The 14,751-nt window shown below is 45.4% G+C and overlaps 1 protein-coding gene across 1 annotated transcript in view; it reads left to right on the forward strand.

Moving 5' to 3' along the window:
- Positions 1 to 3,411: 3,411 nt before the first annotated feature.
- Positions 3,412 to 14,751, forward strand: part of SLC39A8 (solute carrier family 39 member 8) — a 33,487-nt gene continuing 22,147 nt past the window's right edge. Inside the window, exon 1 of the mRNA XM_035112592.3 lies at positions 3,412 to 3,832. Within this exon, the coding sequence (XP_034968483.3) occupies positions 3,566 to 3,832 (267 nt within the window). The 5' untranslated portion in view covers positions 3,412 to 3,565. The remainder of the gene's footprint in view (positions 3,833 to 14,751) is intronic.

The raw sequence follows: 14,751 nt of genomic DNA on the forward strand, positions 1-14,751 counted from the left end.
ACCCGTATGTGGGCTTGCAATGGGTGGCAGGTGGGGGGGAAAGATTAAGGACCAAGGAGAGCCTGCTGGGTCTGGGTTCCAACGAGTGATCAGCCAGATGGATCTGGGAAGGCCAGAAGCAGAAGCACCATTGATTCTTGGCCAATGTGTTAAACCCACAAACTTTTCACAAAAACTACAGCGGCTGCAGTTTCCTCCACGCAGATTCTCTCCTTTAAATGACTGGTTCAAGAATGATCTAAGGGCAGCTCACTGAAACAAGGGAGAAGGGCATTTGTGGAGCTGCTGGCAGCTCAGCTGGTCTCTCAAAGAATGAGCACTTCTGTAGTGCAGTACTTTGGCAAGCCTCTCGCTCTGCCATTCCACCCCTTGATCCCCACCTTCATTCTTCAGGAACAGCTCGAAACAGGAACCTATCTATGTATAGAGGGACAGGTTCAGGGAAGCAAGGAATAAAGGACAGCATGTCCCCGGTGTTGTGTTGAAATGCTTTCCATATCCCTGCTTAGTCAGAAGGAATATTAGCTATTTCCCAACAGAGGCTGAAAGGCAGATCCACATGTACTGCTTACTATGCAGTATGAGGAACTGGAGCAGCTGAATTGGCAGCAGGAATTTGTTTCTCTACCCAATTCGTTTTGGCTCTGTCTTTTGGAGGAAAGAAAGGCTAAAACCACCGCTGGGAGGGGCCAGCCATGGTCGGCTTTTGACCCGAGCGGTAGCACATGGCCGAGGCTATCTGGCAGTGCACAGTGACTGAACTGCAGCCTGTGTTCCTCCTCAAAGCTTTATCTGCGCAAGAAGTGTTGGCTATTCTGAAGGACCGCAGAAATAATCAGCCACAGCAAGAGGTAAGCAGAGAAGCAGGGCAAGATAGTGGGAGAACGTATTGCGAAAGCTGGTGTGAAACAAGACAAACATAGGCAAATAGTTTGTGAAAGAGTAAGGGCTACCGGAATGGAGCAATAGGATGTGCAAATGTGTGGGGCTATTCTCAGGATTCCACTTTGGTAAATACCTTGCATGTGGCAAGCTTCTGTTTGAGCCTTCCAGGTGAGAAGCTATTGAGTAACCTGAGATATAGGAGCATGTGGGATTTCCCCAACTGATTGGTAAGAAGAGCAGCTTGATAAGGAAAAATAAATACTAGACGATGCACCATCACTTTTGCTGGCAATGCTCCTGTCCTTGTTGAATTTCTGCCTGTTGTGTAGCAGCTAACAAGGCAGGCAGAAGCCTTGCCAGGGAAAGGGGAGTGATCCATGGTGGTCTTGAGAAGCTTAGTTGGTAGAGCCAGAGACTCTTAATCTTAGGGTTGTGGGTTCGAGCCCCACGTCGGACAAAAGATTCTTGCATACAATTCTATGATAGACAGTCATACCTCGGTTTAAGTACGCTTTGGTTTGAGTACTTTCAGTTTAAGTACTCCGCGGACCCGTCTGGAACAGATTAATCCACTTTCCATTACTTTCAATGGGAAAGTTCGCTTCAGGTTAAGTACAGACTTCCGGAACCAATTGTGTACTTAAACCAAGGTACCACTGTAGTTTGAGAGCATGACTGGAGCATAATCCTATGCGTATTTACTCACCGTGTCTCGCTTTAGCACTAAAACAAAAACGACAGAGAACAATGCTTGTAAAGGTGGGCACATGAAATGACATGGGTGAGTTTCTGAGTGCTGACACAGCCTGTTTACTCAAGATGGAGCTGTGCGTACTGTGCAACAATAATAGATTGGGGCATTTCTCATGTTGACAACTGGAACATGGGTTTAGGCTGCGTACGGCTGCTGTGAAATTTGTAGGGATCAGCACACCTGGAATAAAGCAAAACAAAACATCCACACACCCATGCCCTAATGACATTATTTAGAAAGTTGATAAACCCAGCCCCAGCGAGATCAGCAATGACCCTGCTGTTTTCCTGGTCAAATCTATCATATCTGCATGCTCAGATGTTGACATTTCTGAGCCACAGCCAAGCCCTAGCAAACTATTGTTTACCATCTGAAATTGCTAAGCGCATGCTGTGCCCCCTCTCCCTTGTTAACGCTTTGGCGTGTTTCACATTTCTGAAAAGGAAAGCTTTTATGCATCCAGCTAGTGCTTCAGCAAGCAAGGATAGTGTCTGGAATTCTCCCCCTTGAAAGTACAGTAATTTAGAATTGCTTGCGTGAGAAAGAGAAGAGATGGTTTAAAGCAGGAGTGGGGAACATCAGACTTTGTCCCCTGGCCACATCCCTCACAGGCCCTGTCTCATACTTTATTTATTTAAATTTATACACTGCTTGATTGTAAAAAATAACACCTCAAAGTGGTTTACAAAACATAAAACAGTAACTGATCAAGGAACTGGAGCACCTTTTCCGTGAACAAGGGCAAACAGAATTGACTGGCATGACAATTCAAGTCAGACAAAATAAAGCACTCACAGGAAATAATAGTGCTGCTTTATTCTTTACTGGCCTGGCCACATCTGGACCCCACACTTTAAGACTAAGGCGGACAAATGGGAGTGGGTCCAAAGGCGGGAGCTCATGATGGTGAGGGAGGTCTGGAAGAAACCCAGTCATATGAGGAACACTTGAGAGAGATGAGCATGTTTAGCCACAAGGAGAGATGAGGGGTGGGGTGGGGGATTGTGGTTGAAGATACAGTGGTACCTCAGTTTAAGTACATAATTGGTTCCAGAAGTCTGTACTTAACCTGAAGCATACTTAACCTGAAACAAACTTTCCCATTGAAAGTAATGGAAAGTGGATTAATCCGTTCCAGACGGGTCTGCGGAGTACTTAAACTGAAAGTACTGTACTCAAACCGAAGCGTACTTAAACCGAGGTATGACTGTAGTAAGATGGTACAACTATTGCACTAACTATTCATATTGATTTTTTTTTTAAAAAAAATGTGTTGCTGTTGCCTCTTTTATTGTATTTCATTCTATTGCAATCTGAAATCCATGGAATTCAATTTTAATATAATAAAATGCTGAAGGATTAAAGAAGCAATTTCCTAATGGATCAATGCATGTGTGTGTACGTGTGTGTGTGTGTGTGTGTGTGTGTATATATATAAAAACTCCTAGCAAAAACTGGGAAACTCCAGTCCTGTATGATTTCAGCTGCCTTCTCAACCTTCCCTACCCCTGTCCTGTCCTCTCTTTATCACGCAGGAGGAGCTGAATGTATCTCTGCCATCTCGTTGTCCCGTCCGCTTCTGCTGGGGAAGAAACTTCCCTCTCCGTCACCTTTGGCTTCGCTCCTGCCCTCCCGCCCCCCTTCCATCGATCCTGCGTGATCTCCAGGATTAGGAAAGGCCCGAGGGAGCGCCCCAAACCCTGCCCTTGCCCAGGAGGGGAGGGGAGGGGATCAACGAAGGAAGACCCGCCACCAGCAGCCGCGCAGGACGCAGTGCGCCCGAGGGAAGCTGAGACTGCGGAACGGACCTCCTCGTTGGCTCCCGCCGGCAAGGGAAGGCAAGGCGCGTGCGCGCCGTCGGCGAAACCTTAACCCTTCGCGCTCCCTCCGTGCAGCTCCTGTTGAGCAGCTGCGTCGTCGTCGGCGATGTCTCCCCTCGTGTCTCGGACGCTCCTGGCCGCCGCGCTCGCTTTGGCACTGGCTGGCCTGGCCCCGGCCAGGGCGCAAGGATCGACGCCAGCAGCCTCGCCGGCGGGGCCGCCCTTCGCTCGGGATGTCCTGGCGCTGTTCGGGGGCAACCGGAGCCTCTCGGCCGGGCAGCTCCAGCAAATGCTGCAGAAGATGGGAGCCGCGCACCGGCTGGAGGAGTCGCTGGCCGGACAGTTGGACCTGCACGTCCTGCGCTACAACCAGGTACAGTCCAGTCCCGGTCGCGCTGCCCCGGCAAAGCCCTTCGCCGCCCCGTCTTCTGGATTCTCCCCCCAAGTTGTTACAGAGAGGAAACTGAGGCGGAGACAGGCGGACTGGGTGGGATCTTTCTGCAAAGACTTGAAGCCTCCTCGCCCGGGGACGGGGGGCGGGGGAGGGCTGCAACTTGCGGTTATTTTCACATAATTCTGATCATCGCCTTTTAACTCGTTGATAGTGTGCGTTTTCGAAAGTTTGTCCGTCGATGGCTTGAGCTTGATGCTGATAGCGCCAAGGTTGCAGGTTCCAGCCCTATATGGGGCAGCTGGGGGTTGGACTAGATGCCCCTCGGGGGTCCCTTCCAATTTTATGATTCTATGCAGAAAGTCATAAGTTCAGTCCACTGCATCACCAGCAGGTAGGGCTGGGAATATCTCTGCCTGAAACCCTTAGTCAGTGTGGACGGTATTGAGTAAATGGCCTAATAGTCTGATTAGGTGAAAGGCAGCTTCTTATGCACACAGCATAATTCCCATGACCAATAATGTTTTCACTTGGTACAACCCAGGTACAACCATTTACTTGTCAAATTATCACGCATTCATGCATCTGAAGAAATAATAGTAATAATTTTATTATTTATACCCCAACCATCTGACTGTAGTCTACAAAAGCCATAAGAGATTCGTTTGGCTTTAAGGTACGATAAGGTGCTATAGTCTAACTCGAAGTTTTCAAGGAAATTAGGCAAATTTATTCAGGATAAGGCCTTTCATCACCAGCAGGTAGGGCTGGGAATATCTCTGCCTGAAACCCTTAGTCAGTGTGGACGGTATTGAGTAAATGGCCTAATAGTCTGATTAGGTGAAAGGCAGCTTCTTATGCACACAGCATAATTCCCATGACCAATAATGTTTTCACTTGGTACAACCCAGGTACAACCATTTACTTGTCAAATTATCACGCATTCATGCATCTGAAGAAATAATAGTAATAATTTTATTATTTATACCCCAACCATCTGACTGTAGTCTACAAAAGCCATAAGAGATTCGTTTGTCTTTAAGGTACGATAAGGTGCTATAGTCTAACTCGAAGTTTTCAAGGAAATTAGGCAAATTTATTCAGGATAAGGCCTTTGACAATGATGTAGTTCCTCCAGGACCATGGGCAGTCCATCTGTGAATACTAGTTCCTGGGAAACATAGTGGGAAGCTATGCCAGTAGGTAGCTCAATAAAGATGTGGACCCAGTGTGTGGCAGGTGTGAGAAAGGCAAATTCCATGATAGGGATAATTGGGGAAAGAATGATAGGGATAATTGGGGAAAGATTGGAGCTGTTGTACAGTTATGTGATCCATGTGCTTTTGGAATACATTCTGGTTACCTCATCTCGAAAAAAGATATTGCGGAGTTGGAAAAAAAATCAGAAAAGGGCAACCAGAATTATTGCTGGAATGGAGAAACTCCACTATGAGGAAAGATGACAGCATTGGGGACTTTTTTAGTTGAGAGAAAAGGCAAGTAAGTGGCAAAATGGTCAAAGTGTGTACCATTAGGCATGGAGAAAGTGGACAGAGAAACGATTTTCTCCCTCTCTCATAACCCTGGAACTCAGCGACATCCAAGCTGAATGCTGGAAAGAAAGTATTTATTCACAGAGCGTATAGCCGAGCTACGGAATTCGCTCCCACAAGAGGCAGTGATGGCAACCAACTTGGATGGCTTTGCAAAGTGAAATTGAGCATTGAAGGAACATACGTATCCTAAAAACAACCATGTACTGCACAATGTGGTGGGGAAACTTTGGCTTTGCAAATGTTACTAAAACTACAACTCTCCTTGTCCCTGGCCATGCTTGCTGGGGCTGCTGGGAGTTGTAGTTCCACCATATTTGGAGGGTCAAAGGTTCCCCACACTTGTGCTAAGCCAAACCATGGTTTTATCATCCACATGCAAATATGTGGGCTCCCAGGAGGAGATTGGAGCTGTTCCTCTCCAGGTCCTTTATCTCAGGGCAGCACAGCAGCAAAGCCAAGGTTTGTTCTTGGCTGCAGCTTGTGATTAATGAGGGGAGAGCTTCACCACAATTCCAGGTTGGGACAAGCCAAACCATGGCATAGTTGCTGCACTGAATCTAAAGGGCTTTGGAGGAGCATAGTTGGTGTGATCTCCTTCTCGGAAGCCCACCTGTTTTTGCAAAGCCATAGTTTTGCTTACTGTGACTTGCAGACCTGGCCAATATGCATATATTCAACTCCTAAAGATGTTTGCTTTCAGACCTGTGTTCCACTTCTTTGTGGGCAGAGTTTGATTTGAATAACTAAGACTGCCAGTTTCTGTGCATTTCATTTGGGAGCCGTGCTTGGAATGGAATGTTATAGTACAGCCCCTTGTTGGGGCTGACTTTTAGTGGGTAATGTTAAACTTGTTGGTTGGGATGTGGAGTGATGGGAGGCACTGTAGCTCAGTGGTGGAGCACATGCCTTGCATGCAGAAGGGCCCATGTTCAACCCTTGACATCACCAGGTCTGGCTGTGACTGGGAGAGCCATTGCGAGTCAGTGTAGACCAGGTGTTGGCAACATTTTCCGGCCATGGGCCGGAGCATTCCCACGGATATCGTCCATGGACCAGCCATGGGCTGGACATGTGCAGAAACGATTTCCAGTGCCGCACTGCCCATTTCCGGGGCACCAGAAATTGCTTCTGCGCATGTCTGCAGCGCCGGAAATCGCTTCTGCGGCTGCAGGGCCATCTCAGGCAGGTCAGGCGCCCTGGCGCTGAGGCACGGAGATCGCTCTGGCGCCCCCGGCCTAGCCACGCGGAGCATGGCTTCAGCGCGGCTTCACCGCACAGCGCCCCCCTGGCGCCCCGCGCCACTGGGACTGCACCTAGAGCTGGGACTGTGCGGCTGTGCAGACACCGGAAATTGCACCTGTGCAGAAGCGATTTTCGGCATCTGCACAGGCACAGACATGATTTCCAGCGTCTGTGCAGGCGCAGGCACCATTTCCGGCACTGCTCGGCGAGTCCCTGCGCCGCGCTGCACCAGTTTAGCGCAGCATGCGGGGAACTTTCCAAGCGGGCGGCTCGTGGGCCGGATCCGGCCCATGGGGCGGAGGTTGCCGATGCCTGGTGAAGACAATACTGTGCTCAGTGGTCCAACTTGGTGTAAGACGGTAAGGGTTTTAACTGTTGCTATAACAGATGCTTCCGAAGCAAGGATTCTTGCCAGTGCTTAGGGCAGGGGTCAGCAAACCTTTTCAGCAGGGGGCCGGTCCACTGTCCCTCAGACCTTGTGGGGCGGACGGCGGACTATATTTTGGAGAGAGAAAAAGAGCAAGTTCCTATGCCCCACAAATAACCCAGAGATGCATTTTAAATAAAAGGACACATTCTACTCATTTAAAAACACACTGATTCCCTTACCATCCATGGGGTGGATTTAGAAGGCGATTGGGCCGGATCCGGCCCCCAGGCCTTAGTTTGCTTACCCATGGCTTAGGGCATAGCATGGACTGGACCTCCAAATGCATACATAGTCTGAAGATCTTGTTTAGTTTGGGATAATTGTTATTGCATTGTGAATGCTACAACTGCTAATTCAAACCTACCGGTAATTACAGAAAGAAAGAAAGACGAGTTATATCGGTTGTTAGAGTTGAGAGGGTTTTGGGAGCGGGAGCGTGTGGGTGGTAGTGGATCTTAGAGTGTTTTGAGAAGTTTACTAGAACTATATTATCTAGCCAGTGTTATATGTAACTAAGAATATGATCTAAGAGCTTATATGAATGAAACCATAATGAATTTTACATGTCCTCTAGTTAAATAAAGCTTTCTTGAATGTTAGAAAGAAAGAAAGAAAGAAAGAAAGAAAGAAAGAAAGAAAGAAAGAAAGAAAGACAAGTGAAAGGGGCTTATGCAGAGTGAAGACTTTCTTGTTTCAACAGGGAAATGTTCCCTTGGGAATTTGCTGCTTTTAAGAAAAGAGCTTGTTCCTTGCTGTTTTTAATTGTAATTATTACTTTTGTTTTAAAACAGATTTTATATATGCATACAGTTTTAAATCTATCCATGTCCACTTGTATTTTAATGATAGATTTTTCTGTGTTTTTATCTGTATGCTGCCTTGAGTTGAGTCCCATCAGCAAGTAAGGCAGAGTATAAACAAATATATAAGAATAATATCACTATGGATACTTGACTGACTGGGCATTCTCCTACTCCATTGCTCAAAACATTTGACAAGGTAGAATATGTGTACAACTCTCACAGCCATGCTGGATCTGTAAGCCTCAAGGCTTTTACCAGCCTGCTGAATTCCAGTTTTCATGGCTATGTTAATATGGGAAACATTTGCAGCCTGATGAGGAGAATATCCCACCCAAATATTATATTCAAATAAACGTTGTTATTATTTCTTAACCATGGGGATTTATAATTCTGAAGTATGAAGCGACAGCTATTCTACAACTGGTTGTATATGTGGTGGCAAGGGAAGGAAGAGAAAAATGGTTCCGGCTAAAGCCAGTCTCTGCGCACATTTAAAGCAGCACGATACCACCCAAAGAATTCTGGGAGCTGTAGTTTGATAAGGAGAACCCCACCCCCCTCACAGAGCTACAATTTCCAAATGAATTAACTGTTAGGTTTTTCCTTTAAGACTGATGTGGTCAATGGTGCTACACAGAGATGTGTGTTTGTAACCTTGATCCGAATATTAACACACCTGTGAGCTTTTGCTAATTTGAATAATTGAAGGTAGAGTTTGCCTACTGTAATGTGATTGGGTAATTGACTATTTTGAATTCTGTATTTAAGCTACCCAAATGGTTCATGGTGGTGGTGGTGGTGGTGATGTATTGTGAAATGAGAGGAAAGGAGTAGAGGAGTGTGGTGTATATAATTGTAAATAAAAGCAAGCAAAGATACTGAAGACATCCTTTTTTTTAAAAAAAAAAAGCAGCACGATACCACCCAAAGAATTCTGGGAGCTGTAGTTTGATAAGGAGAACCCCACCCCCCTCACAGAGCTACAATTTCCAAAGGAATTAATGACCAGTCCCTCTTCACAGGGAACTCTGTTAATCTAAATTGTAAACCATTGCTTTTCTGTCAGGCTATACAGCACATGTAAAAACACTTGACATGGTAAGTTGTGGGATGCTGACTGATCATAGAACTTCAAATACAATACTTGTTACACACAAACACACACACACACAGGCATAGCAAAGAACAGAAGGTGGGAAGGGTGGATGAAGTCTAAGCAGACAAATTGGGAAATGTTGCTGTGTTGCAATCCGTAAGCAAAAATTCTTCTGAGAATCAGTCACCAGTTCCTTCATATAAACATCCACCCATCTGGTCACTAGTTGAGCAGGAATTGCCAACACAGGTGAAAAAAGGCCAGATCTTCTTCAGGATGCAAATGTCTGGGAGCAGGCAGGACAATCAACCTTTTGTGAACTGGAGACTTTCATAGGCTTGGTGCAGCAGAAGGGTGTGTTAGAATGCAAGTGGGGAGTTGTCACTTTTCAATGCTTGCCCATACATCAAACTCCTTGCAAGCAAAACTGTGTGTGTGTGTGTGTGTGTGTGTGTGTGTGTGTGTGTGTGTGTGTGAGAGAGAGAGAGAGAGAGAGAGCCTCAAGTTGTTCAGTCATTCTACCACCTTATTCCCTTGCATGTGTTGACCAAGCTTGGAAAAGGAACAGAAAAGAGAAACAGTAAAGATCAACAAGGGGGTGGGAGGACTTCCCTGTGAGGAAAGGTTGCAGCATTTGGGATTTTTTTAGTTTAGAGGCAATGTAAGATATAATAATAATATTTATTTATTTATTTATTTATTTATTTATTTATTTATTTATAGATACATACATACATACATACATACATACATACATACATACATACATACATACCCTGCCCATTTGGCTGGGTTTCCCCAGCCACTCTGGGCGGCTTCCAACAAAAGATATAAATTACATTAAAACATCAGTCATTAAAAACTTCCCTAAACAGGGCTGCCTTCAGATGTCTTCTAAACGTCAGATAGTTGTTTATTTCTTTGACATCTGATGGGAGGGCGTTCCACAGGGCGGGCGCCACTACCGAGAAGGCCCTATGCCTGGTTCCCTGCAACTTGGCTCCTCGCAGTGAGGGAACCACCAGAAGGCCCTCGGCGCTGGACCTCAGTGTGGTGACATGACAGGAGTAAATAAAATTATGCATGGAATACCACCAGCCGCCTTACATTGCTTTTGGTTCTCTAGCATTAAACTAGATTTAGGCCAGACAGCCTTTCAAACTGAGGACCTAAATAGAGGGCTGCCTTCTGCAAAGGAGCACACATAGGCCACCAGCTTTCATGATATCTGCTGCAACTTTGTTTTGATTAGCTTTTTTTACTGACTTATTTTATTGACTTCTGTGCCATCCTTCGAAAGAATTATTATCAGGACTACTCATCGCGATAAAATGGAAATAAATAATAATAATAATAATCGCAATAAAAAGAAAATACAAAAAAATGGGGGGGGAATGAAAGATGGAAATGGGAGATAAAAGTGACAGTGTAACATGTGGAAACCTCAGTTTTATCACTGATGCTGTTAAGCAGATACGGTAATACACTTAAGCATGTCATAAACGCATCGGTGAAAGTATGCAAATCTGATATTGGCTCATTGGTTAAAGGGCAGGGTAATTGGGCTGAAACATTGAACAAAGACTTCGACACAGACCAGGGACATGATAATAGCTTACACACACACACACACTATATATATATAGAGAGAGAGAGAGATACTTTCGTGCCAACCTAAAGATGCCTATGAGTATATAAATATCCCAGTTTTGTTAAACAAAGGAACACTTCATAGATGCAATTAGAGTTATTTTGTAATCAATTTTTATTAAAAAAAATCTTATTTGCATTTCACCCTTTCTCCAAGGTGACATTATTATTGCTATTCATTTTTCTTCCACTTTTCTGTATAAATATACCAAAAGTAGTAAATAGACAAAAAAAACCATATATCACTACAATCATTTTCTTTATTTCTATCTCATTCTTTAATATTCTTCCCCACCTTTCTGCAAAATGCTTGGGGTAGCTTAAAGGTAAAGGTAAAGGGACCCCTGACCATTAGGTCCAGTCGTGACCGACTCTGGGGTTGCTGCGCTCATCTTGCTTTATTGGCCGAGGGAGCTGGTGTACAGCTTCCAGGTCATGTGGCCAGCATGACAAAGCCACTTCTGGCAAACCAGAGCAGCACATGGAAACGCCGTTTACCTTCCCGCTGTAGCGGTTCCTATTTATCTACTTGCATTTTGACGTGCTTTCGAACTGCTAGGTTGGCAGGAGCTGGGACCGAGCAACGGGAGCTCACCCCGTCACAGGGTTCGAACTGCCGACCTTCTGATCAGCAAGCCCTAGGCTCAGTGGTTTAGCCCACAGCGCCACCTGGGTCCCTGTTGGGGGGGGGGTAGCTTATGGCGACATAATTTAAAACGATAAATCATTTGAAACCAGAGAATCAGTATTGTTCAGTTGCTTTTTCCCCCCTTGTTGCTTTATTTTACTTATTGCTTTAAATATATTGTTTATTTCAAAAAATGAGCTCAGAGCAACTTTTTTTTATAAAAAAACCCACACACCCAAAGATTAAAAGCAGATATAAAAGCAAGAATGAAAAGCAATCTAAAATACAATAATATGTGAAAGAGAGAGAAACCGGCTCAACCCCACCCTACTAAATAATGTGTTCAGAATTAAATTCCAGAGGTCTGTGTGAATAAGAATGTTTTTGCTGGAACCTAAAAACAGATAGCGATGGTGTCAGGTATGCCTCCCTGGGGAGAGCTCTCCATAAATGGGGAGCCCCTGCTGAAAAGGCCCACTCTTCTGTCACCACCTTTGTGCATCCCTTGGAGGGGGCACACAGGGACTGCGTTGGTTCTTGTGGGGAGAGGCGGCCCTTGACATATTGGCTTTGTGGGTCAAAGCCATGAGAAGCTAAGACAATAGAACAGGACGCTTAAGTAGCAGCAACGAAGACAGCTTATTGTTTTAAATTAGTGGACCATTATATGTTAAAAGCTTTCTAAAATGAAACATCTAAAAATAGAAAAGAGGGTGCGAAATGGTTCTTCTTAGAGAGGCCATTCCAGAGTTTTGATGCCACTATCCTGCAATATTCAATTCCCCCCCCCCCGCTCTTATCTAGGCAAGCAGGCACACATCATAGAATCATAGAATTGGAAGAGACCACAAGGGCCATCCAGTCCAACCCCCTGCCAAGCAGGAAACACCATCAAAGCATTCTTGACATATAGCTGTCAAGCCTCTGCTTAAAGACCTCCAAAGAAGGAGACTCCACCACACTTCTTGGCAGCAAATTCCACTGTCAAACAACGCTTACTGTCAGGAAGTTCTTCCTAATGTTTAGGTGAAATCTTCTTTCTTGTAGTTTGAATCCATTGCTCCGTGTCCGCTTCTCTGGAGCAGGAGAAAACAACCTTTCTCCCTCCACTATATGACATCCTTTTATATATTTGAACATGGCTATCATATCACCCCTTAACCTTCTCTTCTCCAGGCTAAACATACCCAGCTCCCTAAGCCGTTCCTCATAAGGCATTGTTTCCAGGCCTTTGACCATTTTGGTTGCCCTCCTCTGGACACGTTCCAGCTTGTCTGTATCCTTCTTGAACTGTGGTGCCCAGAACTGGACACAGTACTCCAGGTGAGGTCTGACCAGAGCAGAATACAGTGGTACTATTACTTCCCTTGATCTAGACCCTATACTCCTATTGATGCAGCCCAGAATTGCATTGGCTTTTTTAGCTGCTGCATCACACTGCTGACTCATGTCAAGTTTGTGGTCTACCAAGACTCCTAGATCCTTTTCAAATGTACTGCTCTCAAGCCAGGTGTCTCCCATCCTGTATTTGTGCCTTTCATTTTTACTTTAGCAAATATTCAATCCCCCCCCTCTTATCTACGCAAGCAGGCATACCCCATGATGCACCCCAGTCCACAAATTCCACTGCCTGGGAAATTTTTCCAACAGAAAGGAAAAAAAGAAAGGGGGAAATGACAGAGAATGAGGAGGAGAGTGTGAACAGTGAAAATGAGGAGAGAGAAGAGAGAGAGAGAGAAGGAAGGAGATGAGTGGCAAGTCAACACATTTTTATATTTCTGCATCTCTTCCTTATTCCTTTTCAGGCAACTGCACCTCTCCTTCCACAATCTGTCAATTGTCAGCACTCTGTTGCATTGCACTCTCACAAGGTTATTTTTGCAGAGCCCCTACAACTCCACCCCCTAAATAATAATGATCATGATAATGACAATAATTTATTTATTTATACCCGCCCATCTGGCTGGGTTTCCCCAGCCACTCTGGGTGGCTCCCAACAAAATAATAATAATAATAATAATAATAAAGCATCAAAACATCAAACATTAAAAACTTCCCTAAACAGGGCTGTCTTCAGATGTCTTCTAAAAGTCAGATAGTTGTTTATTTCCTTGACATCTGATGAGAGGGCGTTCCACAGGACGGGTGCCACTACCGAGATGGCCCTCTGCCAGGTTCCTGTAACCTCACTTCTCGCAGGGAGGGAACCTCCAGAAGGCCCTTAGAGCTGGACCTCAGTGTCCAGGCTGACTGATGGGGGTGGAGATGCTCCTTCAGATATACAGTGGTACCTTGGTTTACGGACGCAATTGGTTCCGGGGAGCCAGCCACTCCCCGAGCAGTCCGTAAATGGAGCGCCTCTTCTGCGCATGCACAAAGCGCCGATAGAGCGCTTCTGTGCATGTATGCGCCACGGAACCCAGATGTAAGCACTTCCGGGTCCGTGACGTTCGGAAACAGATCAATTGCAAACCACAGCGATCGTAAACCGACGTACCACTGTACTAGACTGAGCCCCCACCCCTTTTTTACCATTTGCAAATCTTGGAATTATCCTGAGTCTACTGATATCTCCTTCTTGTGCATGAGTGAATGCTGTTTGGCATCCCTAAACATTGCTGATAGGACTATCTTCCATTAGGCTGTAACCTTATGCACACTTATATGGGAGCACGTCTCGCTGAGCTCAGTGGGACTTACTAACAGAGTAGACATGTACGATTCCACTGCTGGAATTTTAGGAACTGCACTAGTGTTTAAGAGCAGTAGACTCGTAATCTGGTGAACCGGGTTCGCGTCTCCGCTCCTCCACATGCAGCTGCTGGGTGACCTTGGGCTAGTCACACTTCTTTGAAGTCTCTCAGCCCCACTCACCTCACAGAGTGTTTGTTGGGGGAGAGGAAGGGAAAGGAGATTGTTACCTGCTTTGAGACTCCTTAGGGTAGTGATAAAGCGGGATATCAAATCCTTCTCCTCCTCCTCCTCCTCCTCCTCCTCCTCCTCCTCCTCCTCCTCCTCCTCCTCCTCTTCCTCTTCCTCTTCATCATCATGTTGCCTTTAACATTAGAACCATGGAAACTAAAGCACTTGAAATGACCTCCCTAGACTTTTCCAAGCCATTAAACCTGTTTTGAAGATTAAATAATTGCAGCTTGGGAGCTTTGAGAATATACTTAATATGCTTAGGGATTTCACTGTAATTAATTTGTTAAGATTCAGGTTTTACAGGAAGAGTCTTGGTCTGTTCAGGCAAAACTTCAGAACAAAAGCTGTCAAGAGCATGAACAATTCTGTTTTACTTCCTGTAAATAGCACCAATGCATTGCTTCATAATTGTTTCAGTGAAACTGTGACAGCAGGATAAGAAATGTTCAAGGGGCTTATTGACATAAAGAGCTCAGATTCCAATGGCAGCTTTTTGCCCTCATTTCTGGTAAATAAGAGCAACAAATCTAGGTGTGGATTTTCCAAGGGTCTGTTGTGCAGGGAGGGGGAA

This window comes from Zootoca vivipara, chromosome Z1 (genome assembly GCF_965207765.1).
Source record: "Zootoca vivipara chromosome Z1, rZooViv2.hap1.1, whole genome shotgun sequence".
In the NCBI taxonomy this organism is placed as follows: domain Eukaryota; kingdom Metazoa; phylum Chordata; class Lepidosauria; order Squamata; family Lacertidae; genus Zootoca; species Zootoca vivipara.